General features: G+C 40.4%; 1 protein-coding gene across 7 annotated transcripts in view; it reads right to left on the bottom strand.

The window, feature by feature from the left end:
* The window catches only part of slit2 (slit homolog 2 (Drosophila)), a 461,089-nt gene that overhangs the window by 68,420 nt on the left and 380,170 nt on the right, over positions 1–12,499 (bottom strand). For all 7 annotated transcript variants that reach the window (XM_072562078.1, XM_072561956.1, XM_072561971.1 and 4 more), the window contains 6 exons: positions 11,386–11,454; positions 9,562–9,633; positions 9,291–9,362; positions 7,248–7,319; positions 1,606–1,769; positions 150–274 (listed from right to left, as the gene is read on the bottom strand). In XM_072562078.1, the coding sequence (XP_072418179.1) occupies positions 150–274; positions 1,606–1,769; positions 7,248–7,319; positions 9,291–9,362; positions 9,562–9,633; positions 11,386–11,454 (574 nt within the window). The remainder of the gene's footprint in view (positions 1–149; positions 275–1,605; positions 1,770–7,247; positions 7,320–9,290; positions 9,363–9,561; positions 9,634–11,385; positions 11,455–12,499) is intronic.

Here is a 12,499-nt window from a genome sequence, read left to right as displayed (position 1 = left end):
GAACCTGAATGTCATACAAGTGGCATTGTGTATTTACAAGTTAAATCACTCACAGTGACAATAACCCACTTGTGATAACTGGTTGAGAAATATAGTTCTGGCTTATGAACGCGGCAATTGTCATTGTTCTGTATAGGATATAAACATACCTTGAATCCATATGGGCAGGTGCACCGATAGAAATCCACTGGGTCATTGTTGCATGTACCATCATTTTTACATGGATTGGAAAGACAAGGATTACACTTCGCTAGAATGTTGATGTCAATGGGACCTTGAAAAGTAAAATGTAACTCACGTTGGTTAAGCAAATCAAACCTGGAGGGTAAATGCAAAAAAGCGAGAGTTTTCCTTTGTAGAAGTCTGAAGGTTTTCATATTTTCTGTTTCACCACTTTGTATCATTCGCCCACCTTACATGCCTTTGCCAAAAAGCTAATTGCAGTATCACAAACAATAATAGTAACATTCATTACCCCATATGATCTGAAATCCCTGAATGTCTAATAAATAATATTAGGCAGAAATAAATGACTGCACTTGAATGAGTGAGTGAGTAGACTTCAATTCAGTTTCAATATAGTACCAGGACAAGAAGATTGGGTCTCCAGTTCTAAACTACCTGAATGAAAATGAACCTCACTTGATGACATTTTAACAAAACTGTTCTTACATATCATGCAGGTTTGCATCAGAAAATATTTTTGCTTAAATTTCAAAAGTGCACATGAACATATTGATGAAGAGATACCTCCAGTTGAGAGTGTGGTGCGGGAAAAGGTCAGGCAGCATCCGAGGAGCAGGAGAATCAACGTTTTGAGCCCTTCATCACAAATCCTGCTCCTCGGATGCTGCCTGACCTGCTGTGCTTTTCCAGCACCACACTCTTGATCTCTAGCATCTCCAGCATCTGCAGTCCTCACTTTCTCCAAAGAGATATCACCACAATACTGTAAAACTTTTGGTTGCAAGAACATTTTATATTTGTTGTGATATTATCAACACTATACTTTTAAAGTTCACATTAAAGATAATTCAACATTCAAAGAACACAAACATTGATTCCACACTTATCTTTCAATTTAGGTTTCAACTCATGCACTATATATTTAAGATCAAAAGTGAGATTGACAATGCATAACATTATATTCACACCAAATGGATATTGATTATCCATGGAAAACAAATCCATTTGAGGGATTAGGTACTTTCTTGGGAGCACATTTAAGGAGAGGCAGAAGGACTGTGTGCAACATCATCCATTATTGCCAGGGGTGTGTCAACGGTCTTACCTTGCACCAGAAAACCACAAGGCCCTGGAACCTCTTTTGGTAGGGCACAAGATATCAAAGGTCACAAGTGAAAAATTAAAAAGTGTTAGATTGCATGCATCCAAAGAAAGTCAAAGATTAATTAAAAGTTACAGAAAACTTCATCGGCTCATTAAAAACCTCATTATAAATGAAATCACTCAACCACAGTTAAACACAGGAAGTCAATCTCATGGATAATCCATGATTTCAAGTTCTGATTTAATCCCTCTTCACTACTATACAAAGACATTTTTGATGTGCACTGAATCTCACAGTCAAACTGGTGGCATTACCTTGGCATTCAAATTTCTTCGAAGGAGTGGTGAGCAGTAGTTTATCTGTCATGTCACCAGGTCCAGCACAGCGAGCTATGCCTGGCTCTTTGTAGCCTGACTTCACCCAATCAGATAACCACTGCATGTTGCAGTCACAGTACAAAGGGTTCGCACCAAGGGCCCTGCAAAGACACAAAAGCTGCTTAATTGCTTTTTCATGCACCAGAACATTGGTCCAGAGTTTGCGATTGTAATGTCAGTGAAACTGTTAGCGTTTACCATAAATTCCCCTCTGACACTGACAGCACATACTAAAGTCCAACTCATGCAGAGTACACAGTGAAAATCTAAAATATACTGGATTCTTGTTTGTCTAGAGAGTGAACTGTTGATGTCCCCCAAAATGTAATCAATCAGAAATCAGTGACCTGACACGGACATGCCCAGTTACACTCTTAGACTTACAGTAAACACCTCTGAAGAAGTTGCATCTTTTTGACTGTGATGTAACTAGGTGTATAAATGGTGTATTAAGCTCAATGTCACTACAGAACAGTTCTACTGCCCCAAGAAGGTAATTTTACCTTGATGAATATTAAATATCACTATTATTATAACTTCCTCAGCGTTCAGTGCTTCTTAACTTCTTAGTCCGCTGTCAGTAAGGGTAGCTCAGTTTGATTACATCAGTCTTGTTGGATGCCTGGAAATCCCTATGAATTGTGTCAAAGACATTACTGAGGCCTTTGAGATCAACTTTCTTTCAGGTCAAAGATGAATATTGTTACTCACAGCTGATGGCAAATCTGGCTGTTAATGTAAAAGTTTATAACGTTAAACAAAAATGGGGCTATTTGTCCATCAAACTCATCCTTCCAAGAAACAATGGCCCCATCATTGCATCCAAATAATGATGAAAGATTTCCAGAGCTATGATCGCTACCAACTCTTTGGAGGTCTATTCCTGGAATTAATTATTCATATTGTGCAGAAGTGGCTCTTGGCATTAATCTTAAACTTGCCTTTTAATAATATTTACTGAAACTAATTTATTGCAATAATAAACCTATTTGGACTTCAACATGATAAGGGCACAAAGTGGTCAATTCACTTTAAAGAGTGGATAGCTTGCCTCAACACCTCTGGCACAACTGAATGATCAGTTCTGGTATTCTCTTTCAAGTCGTCATTGCAAAGTTGCTGGTGGAAGGCAGAAATTTCACAGGCTCAGCAGCACTTGTGCAGTGAGTGCACCCCCTGCAATTGCATTGGCAGCAAACACAGCCATTATCCTTTGAGAACATAAGAATTTAAGAAATAGGAGCAGCAGCAGTAGATCATATAAACCCTCGAGCCCAATCTGCCATTCAATACAATCGTAACTGATCTTCTGCCTTAATCTCCTCACACACTCTCCGCATCCTCTGAATATTTGTCTAACTCAGGCTTTAATATATTCACTGAGGCACCATCCACAGCTCTGCAGCAGAGTATTCCAAAGACACAAACCTTCAAGTGAAGAAATATCTAGTCACCTCAATCTTAAAAGATTAGTTCCTCATCCAGAGACTGTTTCCCTGTATTCTACCTCTCAATTTTTCCCTGTTAAGATTGAAGTCAATGTACTAAACATTGAGTTGGGTATGTAACAGGCTGCTGGATTCATTATCACCACTTTAATGCTACCACTAAAGACCAATTCACTTTTATTTTATCCTCAAGGAAGAAATAACAAACTGCCACATCCATATCCTAACTTGAGAAACCCTGTCCATCATCTGCATGACACAACTCAGGTGGGTGAGGCCTACTCTCCACTTGCTGGCGAGCATAGCTCCAACAACACTGAAGAACCAAGACCCCATTCAGGACCAAGTCACCTCCTTGACTGGCACTGCAATCACCTTCACCATTCACACCACGACGGCACACAACAGAAGCAGAGTATTGTGTATAGGAGTTGAGAGGAAATGTTGCTGTACAGAACATTGGTTCAGCTACTCCTGGAATACCGCATTCAATTCTGCTCTTCCTGCTGTAGGGAGGATGTTGTGAAACTTGAAAAGGCCACAAAAGATTTACAAGGGTGTTGCTGAGACTTGAGAGTTTGAGCTATAGGGAGAGGCTGAATAGCCTGGCACTATGGAGTGTCGGAGGCTGAAGGGTGACCTTATCGAGGTTTATAAAATCATGAGGGGCATGGACACAGTTACTAGCCAGGGTGTCTTTCCCAGGGTAGGGGAGCCCAAAACCAGAGGCCATAGATCTAAGGTGAGAGGGGAAAGATTTAAAAGGGACTTAAAGGACAACATTTTCATGCAGAGGGTGGTGTGTGTATAGAACGAGCTATGAGAGGAAGTTGTGGAGGCTGGTACAGTACAATTATAACATTTAAAAGGCATCTGGATGGGTATATGATTAGAAAGGATTTAGAGGAGTGTGGGCCAAGTGCTGGCAAGTGGGACTGGATTAATTTAGGATATTTGATTAGCATGGATGAGTTCGACCAACCGGCTTGTTTCCATGCTGTACATATCTATGACTCCGTGACAATGCAATGAAGTAACTCGCCATGACTCCTTCAACAATGCCTTCCAAACCCATGACCTCTATCACCCAGAAGGAGAAGGGCAGCAGATACATGGAAACACCGTCACCTGCAAGCTCCCCTCCAAGCCAATCAGTGCCCTGACTTGAGTTATATTGCTGTTCCTTCACTGTCATAGAACATAGAACATTACAGCGCAGTACAGGCCCTTTGGCCTTCGATGTTGCGCCGACCTGTCATACCAATCTGAAGCCAATCTAACCTACACTATTCCATGTACATCCATATGCTTGTCCAATGACGACTTAAATATTCCTACAGTTGGCGAATCTACTACCGTTGCAGGCAAAGCATTCCATACCCTTATTACTGAGTAAAGAAACTACCTCTGACATCTGTCCTATATCTATCACCCCTCAATTTAAAGCTATGCCCCCTCGTGCTCGCCGTCCCTGTACTTGGAAAAAGGCTCTCCCTGTCCACCCTATCTAACCCTCTGATTATCTTATATGTCTCCATTAAGTCACCTCTCAACCTTCTTTTCTCTAATGAAAACAGCCTCAAGTCCCTCAGCCTTTCCTTGTAAAACCTTCCCTCCATACCCAGGCAACATCCTAGTAAATCTCCTCTGCACCCTTTCCAAAGCTTCCACATCCTTCTTATAATGCGGTACACAATACACCAGAACTGTACACAATACTCCAAGTGCGACCGCACCAGAGTTTTGTACAGCTGCAGCATAACCTCATGGTTCCAGAACTCAATCCCTTTATTAATAAAAGCTAAAACACTGTATGCCTTCTTAACAACCCTGTCAACCTGGGTGGCAACTTTCAAGGATCTGTGTACATGGACACAGAGATCTTTCTGCTCATCTACACTACCGAGAATCTTACAATTAGCCCCGTACGTTGCATTCCGGTTACACCGACCAAAGTGAATCACCTCACACTTGTCTGCATTAAACTCCACTTGCCACAACTCAGCCCAGCTCTGCAGCTTATCTATGTCTCTCTGTAACCTACAACATCTTTCATCACTACCCACAACTCCACCAACCTTAGTGTCGTCTGCAAACTTACTAATTCACCCTTCTATGCACTCCTCCAGGTCATTTAAAAAATGACGAACAGCAGTGGACCCAACACTGACCCTTGCAGTACACCACTAGTAACTGGACTCCAGGATGTACATTTCCCATCAATCACCACCCTCTGCCTTCTTTCAGCAAGCCAATTACTGATCCAAACTGCTGTATCTCCTATAATCTGCATTTTGAATAATAGCCTACTGTGGGGAACCTTATCGAATGCCTTGCTGAAATCCATATACACCGCATCATCCGGTTTACTCTCATCTACCTGTTTGGTCACCTTCTCAAAGAACTCAATAAGGTTTGTGAGGCACGACCTACCCTTCATAAAACGGTGCTGACTATCCCTAATCAAATTATTCTTTTCGAGATAATTATAAATCCTATCTCTTATAACCTTTTCCAACACTTTACCAACAACTGAAGTAAGGCTCACTGATCTATAATTACCATGGTTGTCTCTACTCCCCTTCTTGAACAGGGGAACCACATTTACTATCCTCCAGTCTTCTGGCACTATTCCTATCGACAATGCCGATTTAAAGATCAATGCCAAAGGCTCGGCAATCTCCTCCTTGGCTTCCCAGAGGATCCTGGGATAAATCCCATCCGGCCCAGGGGACTTATCTATTTTCACACTCTGCAGGATTTCTAATACCTCTTCCTTGTGAACCTCAATCCCACCTAGTCTAGTAGCCTGTATCTCAATATTCTCCTCGACAACATTGTCGTTTTCTAGACTGAATACTGTCGAAAAATAGTCATTTAGTGCTTCCCCTTTCTCCTCTGACTCCACACACAACTTCCCACTACTATCCTTGATTGGCCCTAATCTTACTCTCATCATTCTTTTATTCCTTACATACCTATAGAAAGCCTTAGGGTTTACCCTGATCCTATCCACCAACAACTTCTCATGTCTCCTCCTGGCTCTTCTGAGCTCTCTCTTTAGATCTTTCCTGGCTACCTTGTAACCCTCAAGCACCCTGAGCCTTCACATCTCATCCTAACATAAATCTTCTTCGTCGTCTTGACCAGAGATTCCAGTTCCTTCGTAAACCACGGCTCCCGCACTCTACAACTTCCTCCCTGCCTGACAAGTACACTGTAGCAATATCCCTCTGAACATTACTGTCTTCCTACACCCAAAAGACTGCAGCAATTCACCCTCACTTTCCACAGGGCATTTAGACATGGGCAATAAATGCTGGACTAGTTAGCCAACAGTGCTCACCTCCCATGAACAAATTTAAAAATAAATTAGTTTAAATTTACTGCGAAATATTACCTCAGTAATTTGGTTCAGGAATATAGATCTTAACATTACAACTTTCTGTGCCAAAAGAAATAACACATTAACTTGTAAAACTGTCAGAACCATTTCTTTCTTCCTGAGGAATAACACTCATCTATCAGCTTGCCTAACTAAATGTAGTTGCATGTACTGCTTAAGGCAATGGTTTTGAAGTGGCTAAAGTTCATGTTATATTGGCTCCACCCATTCTACCAGTGTCATGCACAGTCTGATAGTGGGGTTAAGGAGTTCTGTTCCAGCTTTCTGAAGGATCAGATGCATACCTTTCCAGATCTTAAGCTCCTGGTAATAATGCCTGACTAAATGTAGTTGCATGTATTGCTGTCATATTTCTGTTGTCTTAGAATATCTCTTATTCAGATGCAAAGTCTATGGTGGTGTTTCCTCTGTCAATAATGACTGCATAGGCTCAAGGCAAAGAGGGATTGGTGGCAGTGAATTGCCTCAAATGACTCTTATTCAATACCACATTCTAGTTGGCAAATATCACAAGGTGTTAGCAATCATCACATAGGAAAATACCACAGTTCCCTGCTTAGAGTTTCACCATTTTTGTGCAGTAAGAGATTCAGCCCAGTGAAAGATTTTGTCCTCAAAACAGAAGCGATGTTCTATCTGCTTCAGATGCAGAACAGAAAAAAAGTGTTCCTCTTATTCAAGAATATTTCAATTTATAACTGGACCTTATTTATGTTTTGACTTACAAATGTGACAGTGATGAAAGATCATTAAAAGCTCCTTCAGGAATAGATGAGATGTCATTTCCATGCAAAGACCTGTAAAATAGTTTTTAAATAAACAATGAACACAATCTACCAGAGTCCTGAATAAATTCCATTCTGCTTTACAAACAACAATTAAATGTGTTTTTACCTTAGCCTGATGTACAGGTTCGAGTGCTGTCTCACATTTGACAACAGTGTTTGTACTGTTTGGAGTGTGGCAGACCACACGTTATATAATGGTTCCCATGTTTACACTTCTAAATCTAGCCTTTTCATACCATTTTCAGAATCATTTGCTTAATATAAAGCTATTTTGCAGTACAGAAATCTCATGCCACTGAATGTAACCTAGGTTTTACAACTTGTCCAATATTATGCATCGAGTAAAGCTGTGTGAGACCAGAAAAGTGCTGTATCTCAACAGTTTCCAAAGAACATATTAGGTCTAAATTGCACCACTGTCCTACTTTTTTCATAACTGCAACTTAGACACTGGAAAGGGAGTATCAATATAGGAGGCTTGCACATTGCTTTCATCTCGTAAATGAAAACCAAACACTGGAAATGTGCTTTAACATTGTCATTGTCAGATCAATCCAAAATGCTGAAAAGTGCAATGTTTCATGTCACTCATTTGTAAGCACATCTGCATGAGTACAAATAAAAAGTCAATAGAATTTTCTCAGATATTAACCATGAGCTTTGACATTATCAAATCCAAAGACACAAAATCCAGTTTTCAAATCCATTGATCCAAAGGAATGTATTGTAGAACTTAGCAGTTGTTATAGAGAGAGAAACCAGGTCAATAAGTAGAATCTTCCATTTTCATCAAGTGTTTCTCTTACATGCTCATGAGGTGGCCAGACTCTTTAGAGGATGGCCCACTGTATCTTCTTCCATACAGTGAGTTTACAGGATACTAATCTCTTCTGAAATCAAGTACCTGGAGACAGAAGACTTGCTCAGAGGGAGCTGTACCCAATCAGAGGCTGGTACTTTTCTTACTTGGGAGTGCCATGCAGGGGACCATGGGTACTTCCTGAAGGATTACCAAGATCATGAGGACCAAGATGTAAGGTGAATGGCTGCCCCCAGACCGCAGTTTTGAGGGGATGGGGCTAACTTAATTCCAGTGGAGGAGAAAGACAGTGAGGTTCAGTAATGCCAACATCCTGTCTAATTTAGCTGCTTTTCCCCCATTCCAGGCCAGCCATTTTCAAAAGTTAATATTCTTATTCATTAACTTGTTTCTTTTTCTCAGACACTGCCAGTGCGGTTGAGAATTTCCAGCAAGTCCTGGCTTTATTTCAAATTTTCCAGTTTCTCCTGAAACATTGTGCACACATTAATTGGTGTAAGCTAACCAGCCAGGCAGGAAATCCTCAGGATCAGGCAGAACATTGATTTTATGCTGCACCCAAAATTACTTTCTGAAGCGAAGTCTATTTGTTCCCGAGTAGCCCCCAGCTTCCATCATTTACAATCAGCCGTGGCCTACTCATATGGGTGGTCTTACAGTGATATTTTACACATAATTCCACTTGAAAGCCAGATAGAGCTTTCAAGAAAATACAGATAAAGAAAGATAGAGGAAACAGCCTTTATAGGTTGGTGCTATGCTGTGCGGATGTCAATGACCCTATTGTACTGACCTGATGTTGCTGTTATTATGTAAAATTGCATGAGCGTTGTTATTACTCTGCTGCTGTAGTTTTGCTAGATTTGCAAACATCATACAGGCATTTGTAGAAGGTCGTGACAGCAAAGTGGGATTACCTCCAAGGATATTTCTGACGTGAGTCTTCTCAGCAATCAGACATGACGTGGGATGTGGAGCTGGCAACATTTGCATGGCACAGACCCAGTAAAAAGGTGGCTGAACTTTAGCATTAATGGTTCAAGGGAAAGAGCTAGGAAACTTCAAAACTTCATTTAGGCTTAACATAGGTACGGGTAGAGGATAGCTTCATTGTTTAAACTAACAGTAATAGAAGCTCAATAATTTATTCTTGCACTTACAATAAACGGAGGGACTTCAACCCATTGAACGTTCGAACTGGAATACACCTCAGACGGTTATAACTTAGAATCCTGTGGAATTAAAAATGCCATGTTAGATAAAGTATCAGTGTTTATAAATTGAAGCAGACAAAATAAAAATGCCAGAGGCGGGGTCAAGTATTCTTCAAGTGTGAATGCCTGCAATGAAGTTAGACACAGCCAATTTAATCAGTATTTCTACAACCACCACGGGAGTCCTGGTTTAGTGCCAAATAAATATTATACTTACAAGGTCAGGAGCTCTGTCATGTTGCTGAAGCTCTGGTTGTACAGTGTACTGATTCTGTTGTTACTTAAATCACTGGAAGGCACAGTGAATATAATTAGAACAAATGATAGGAGAGGTCATACACAGATTACACAAACACATGGGCAAAGGGGCTTATAATGGCAAGGTCAGCACCTGATGCACTGTAGCTTCAGATATTGCCTGATGTGAATACATAAGTCCTACAAAATATTTAAGGCATCTTGTGCCATTGGATATTTGAAGCTCAAGGTGCACATACAAACTCCACACATAGCGCTTTACTAAAATCCATTGTGTTAATTAGAGGGCATTCCCAGAATGTAAACATAATCCCTGAGCAATGTTCATTTGTCTCCTTATTTTTCAATGTTCATTTGTCTCCTTATGTTACACAGCCACAGGAATTTGCAGATTCAGAAGTTAAGCTAAAGTTTGCTCATGAAATTATAGCTGGTGCCCTTTAAAGGAAGACTTTCAGGAGAGCCTGGAACATTCCCCAATACTTATTCCATATGGGAGACCTGACTGCATAGTGGGCAAATCACAACCTCACATCGGTCTGCTTCCATCTCATCATTATTCAGTGCAACTTTAAGATTAAGCTCTTTCACAGGATGTATTCATTTTCCAAGCATTGATCACTAGTTTCACTCTGGCACCTCCAGACATTGAAAATCACTGGCTGCCTGAATTTACATTTTTCAGATTTACATTATATAAGCTGCATAGAACCAATTCATTTGGGGAGCACTTCCCATAGCTCAACAGAATTCATGGCCTACACAAAGTCAGACTGTGGCTGACTGGACTCCTCATCTCGATCTGATTCTCGTTAACATGAGGTATTATTGAAAACTTAGTTTGCTAAGGGAAAAACATCAGTCAAAAGCATAATTCCTGATTGTGACCTAGTGAGCTCTGCAACTGGGGATATCTTGTATGACAATAGCCTGCTTCACCTCCTGGTTTAAATGGCACTGTGACACTCACTGTACAGATTCCCACTAAAGAGTGGTTTCTAGGTAGATAAAAGGGGTCCCTTCCCCTGGGGTGTCCAGTTCATGACTCAGCATGCATGATCAGTCGTGCTACAGTGCACAGCTCACTCTGCTCCATGAGCAATAGTGCAAAAGGAGGCAGTTGCTGTGGGCACCAGCCCAGTTTACCAGCACTCCCTACTCCCACCACCAGATACACACAGGAATTATGGGGCAACATACAAGGAGCCCAGAACCACCAAAGCATTCATAAGATTCAAAACCTGCACTTCACATAATTTGCCATTCAGGGTACTTGGCACTGGCTGTGCCAGTCCATATTCCACAGTCTTTAAGGTCCTCAATAATGAACATATGCAATATATAATCAATAGTTAAATCCACTTTCCAACAACATACTTGGATTATACCAAACTAAGACGTAGTCTTTGATTCTGAGATAACAATCTCTTGCTGTTGATCCACATCGTCTGTCAAATGCTACTTTACAACTAGTTAGAGAAAAACATTTTGAAGGGATTGATAGGGGAAATAGAAAGGAACTTCTTTCTACCAACGGGTAATCTAGGATAACAGCGAGGGTCAGACTATCCAGCAGAAAGGTTAAAAAGCATTTTTTCATGCAGCAAGATAGACTTTGCTAATCAAGTGTATAAAGCAGCTTCCAACCAAGGGGAGTGAACAGAATTATGATATAGGTCAGCTTTGATCTCATTGAATGGCTCAGGGGCTTGAATGGTCTAGTCCTGAGACTGTATGCTTTCATGTATCAATATGTAAGAAGTGCAGTAATGAAAGTACCTACATAAGTAATAAATGCTTCAAGGTGGTGAGTTCTTTGGGCACCATCACAAACTGATTTCCATCCAAATACCTGGAAAACACAATATTACACGGGTATGACATTCATCAGTACGGATTGCTAGTTTGTGTCCATCCTGATTTCTTCCAGCTTGAAATGTAACATACCATTTAAGGGATAGGCAAAACACATCCCCCAAGACTAACCAATTAAAGTACCAAGCAAACCACCAATAGCCGTAGAAACAGTAAAATGATAACTAACTAATCATGATTACTTAACAAAGCAAGCTTGGTGGATATTAGGGACATATGAAACTGATGGGAGAGTTCCAGTTTTGTTGTCCTGATAAAGAATGAGCTTGATTTGGAGATTAGGATATCCTTTCTCTTGTTCCTTCTGCAGTTGGACTGGGCTGCCAGATTTGGGAACATGTGTCTGGGGTCCAGACACAGCAGCCAGAATCTATTCCCGTCTATTGATTGATTGAGGTAAATTGAAAAGATTAACTTTCTTTCATTCTCACTTTCTTTTGCGGCATTTCTTGGCTTCTAAGTTCATCAATTTGGAGGGGATGTAAAAAATGGCAGGTAATCACTTAATTCCAACATTTGACTTAATCCTTAGTCCTCATTTCATGTTAAACAACTAAGTATTTGTACTGAGCAAATCGGAGTATCATGAATCAAAATATTAAGTAGAATGCCTGTATGTTTCTCCAAACACCTTCTCCAAGTACATCTTAAAAATCTACATAATTTACTATACATCTCGTAGGATCTACTGACAGATGACACAAACATTTTGTAGTCTGCTGTTTCTGCCCTCAGGACTAAGGAAGATTTTTACTTAGTTGTTTTAAGTTCTAATCACAGATTCCCCTGGGAAACTGTTAACTGTTATTATTGGTGTAAACTATTTATTATTGTTGCTATGGAAGGTTGTTCACAGCTGTTGCCAAGTTAAAAATTAATACTGTGTCTTTGTGGTAACTTATTGTTTTAAATATTAATTGTAATGTGCAACTGTTCTTAGACCTTTTCTGTACAGACGAGAGTTTTAGTAAGACTGAGATGTGCTATTGTTTGCCCTAAATCCCAATCATGCAGTTTTCCCC

This window comes from Chiloscyllium punctatum, chromosome 1, assembly GCF_047496795.1.
Source record: "Chiloscyllium punctatum isolate Juve2018m chromosome 1, sChiPun1.3, whole genome shotgun sequence".
In the NCBI taxonomy this organism is placed as follows: domain Eukaryota; kingdom Metazoa; phylum Chordata; class Chondrichthyes; order Orectolobiformes; family Hemiscylliidae; genus Chiloscyllium; species Chiloscyllium punctatum.
This window is presented reverse-complemented; position numbering and strand designations above follow the sequence as displayed.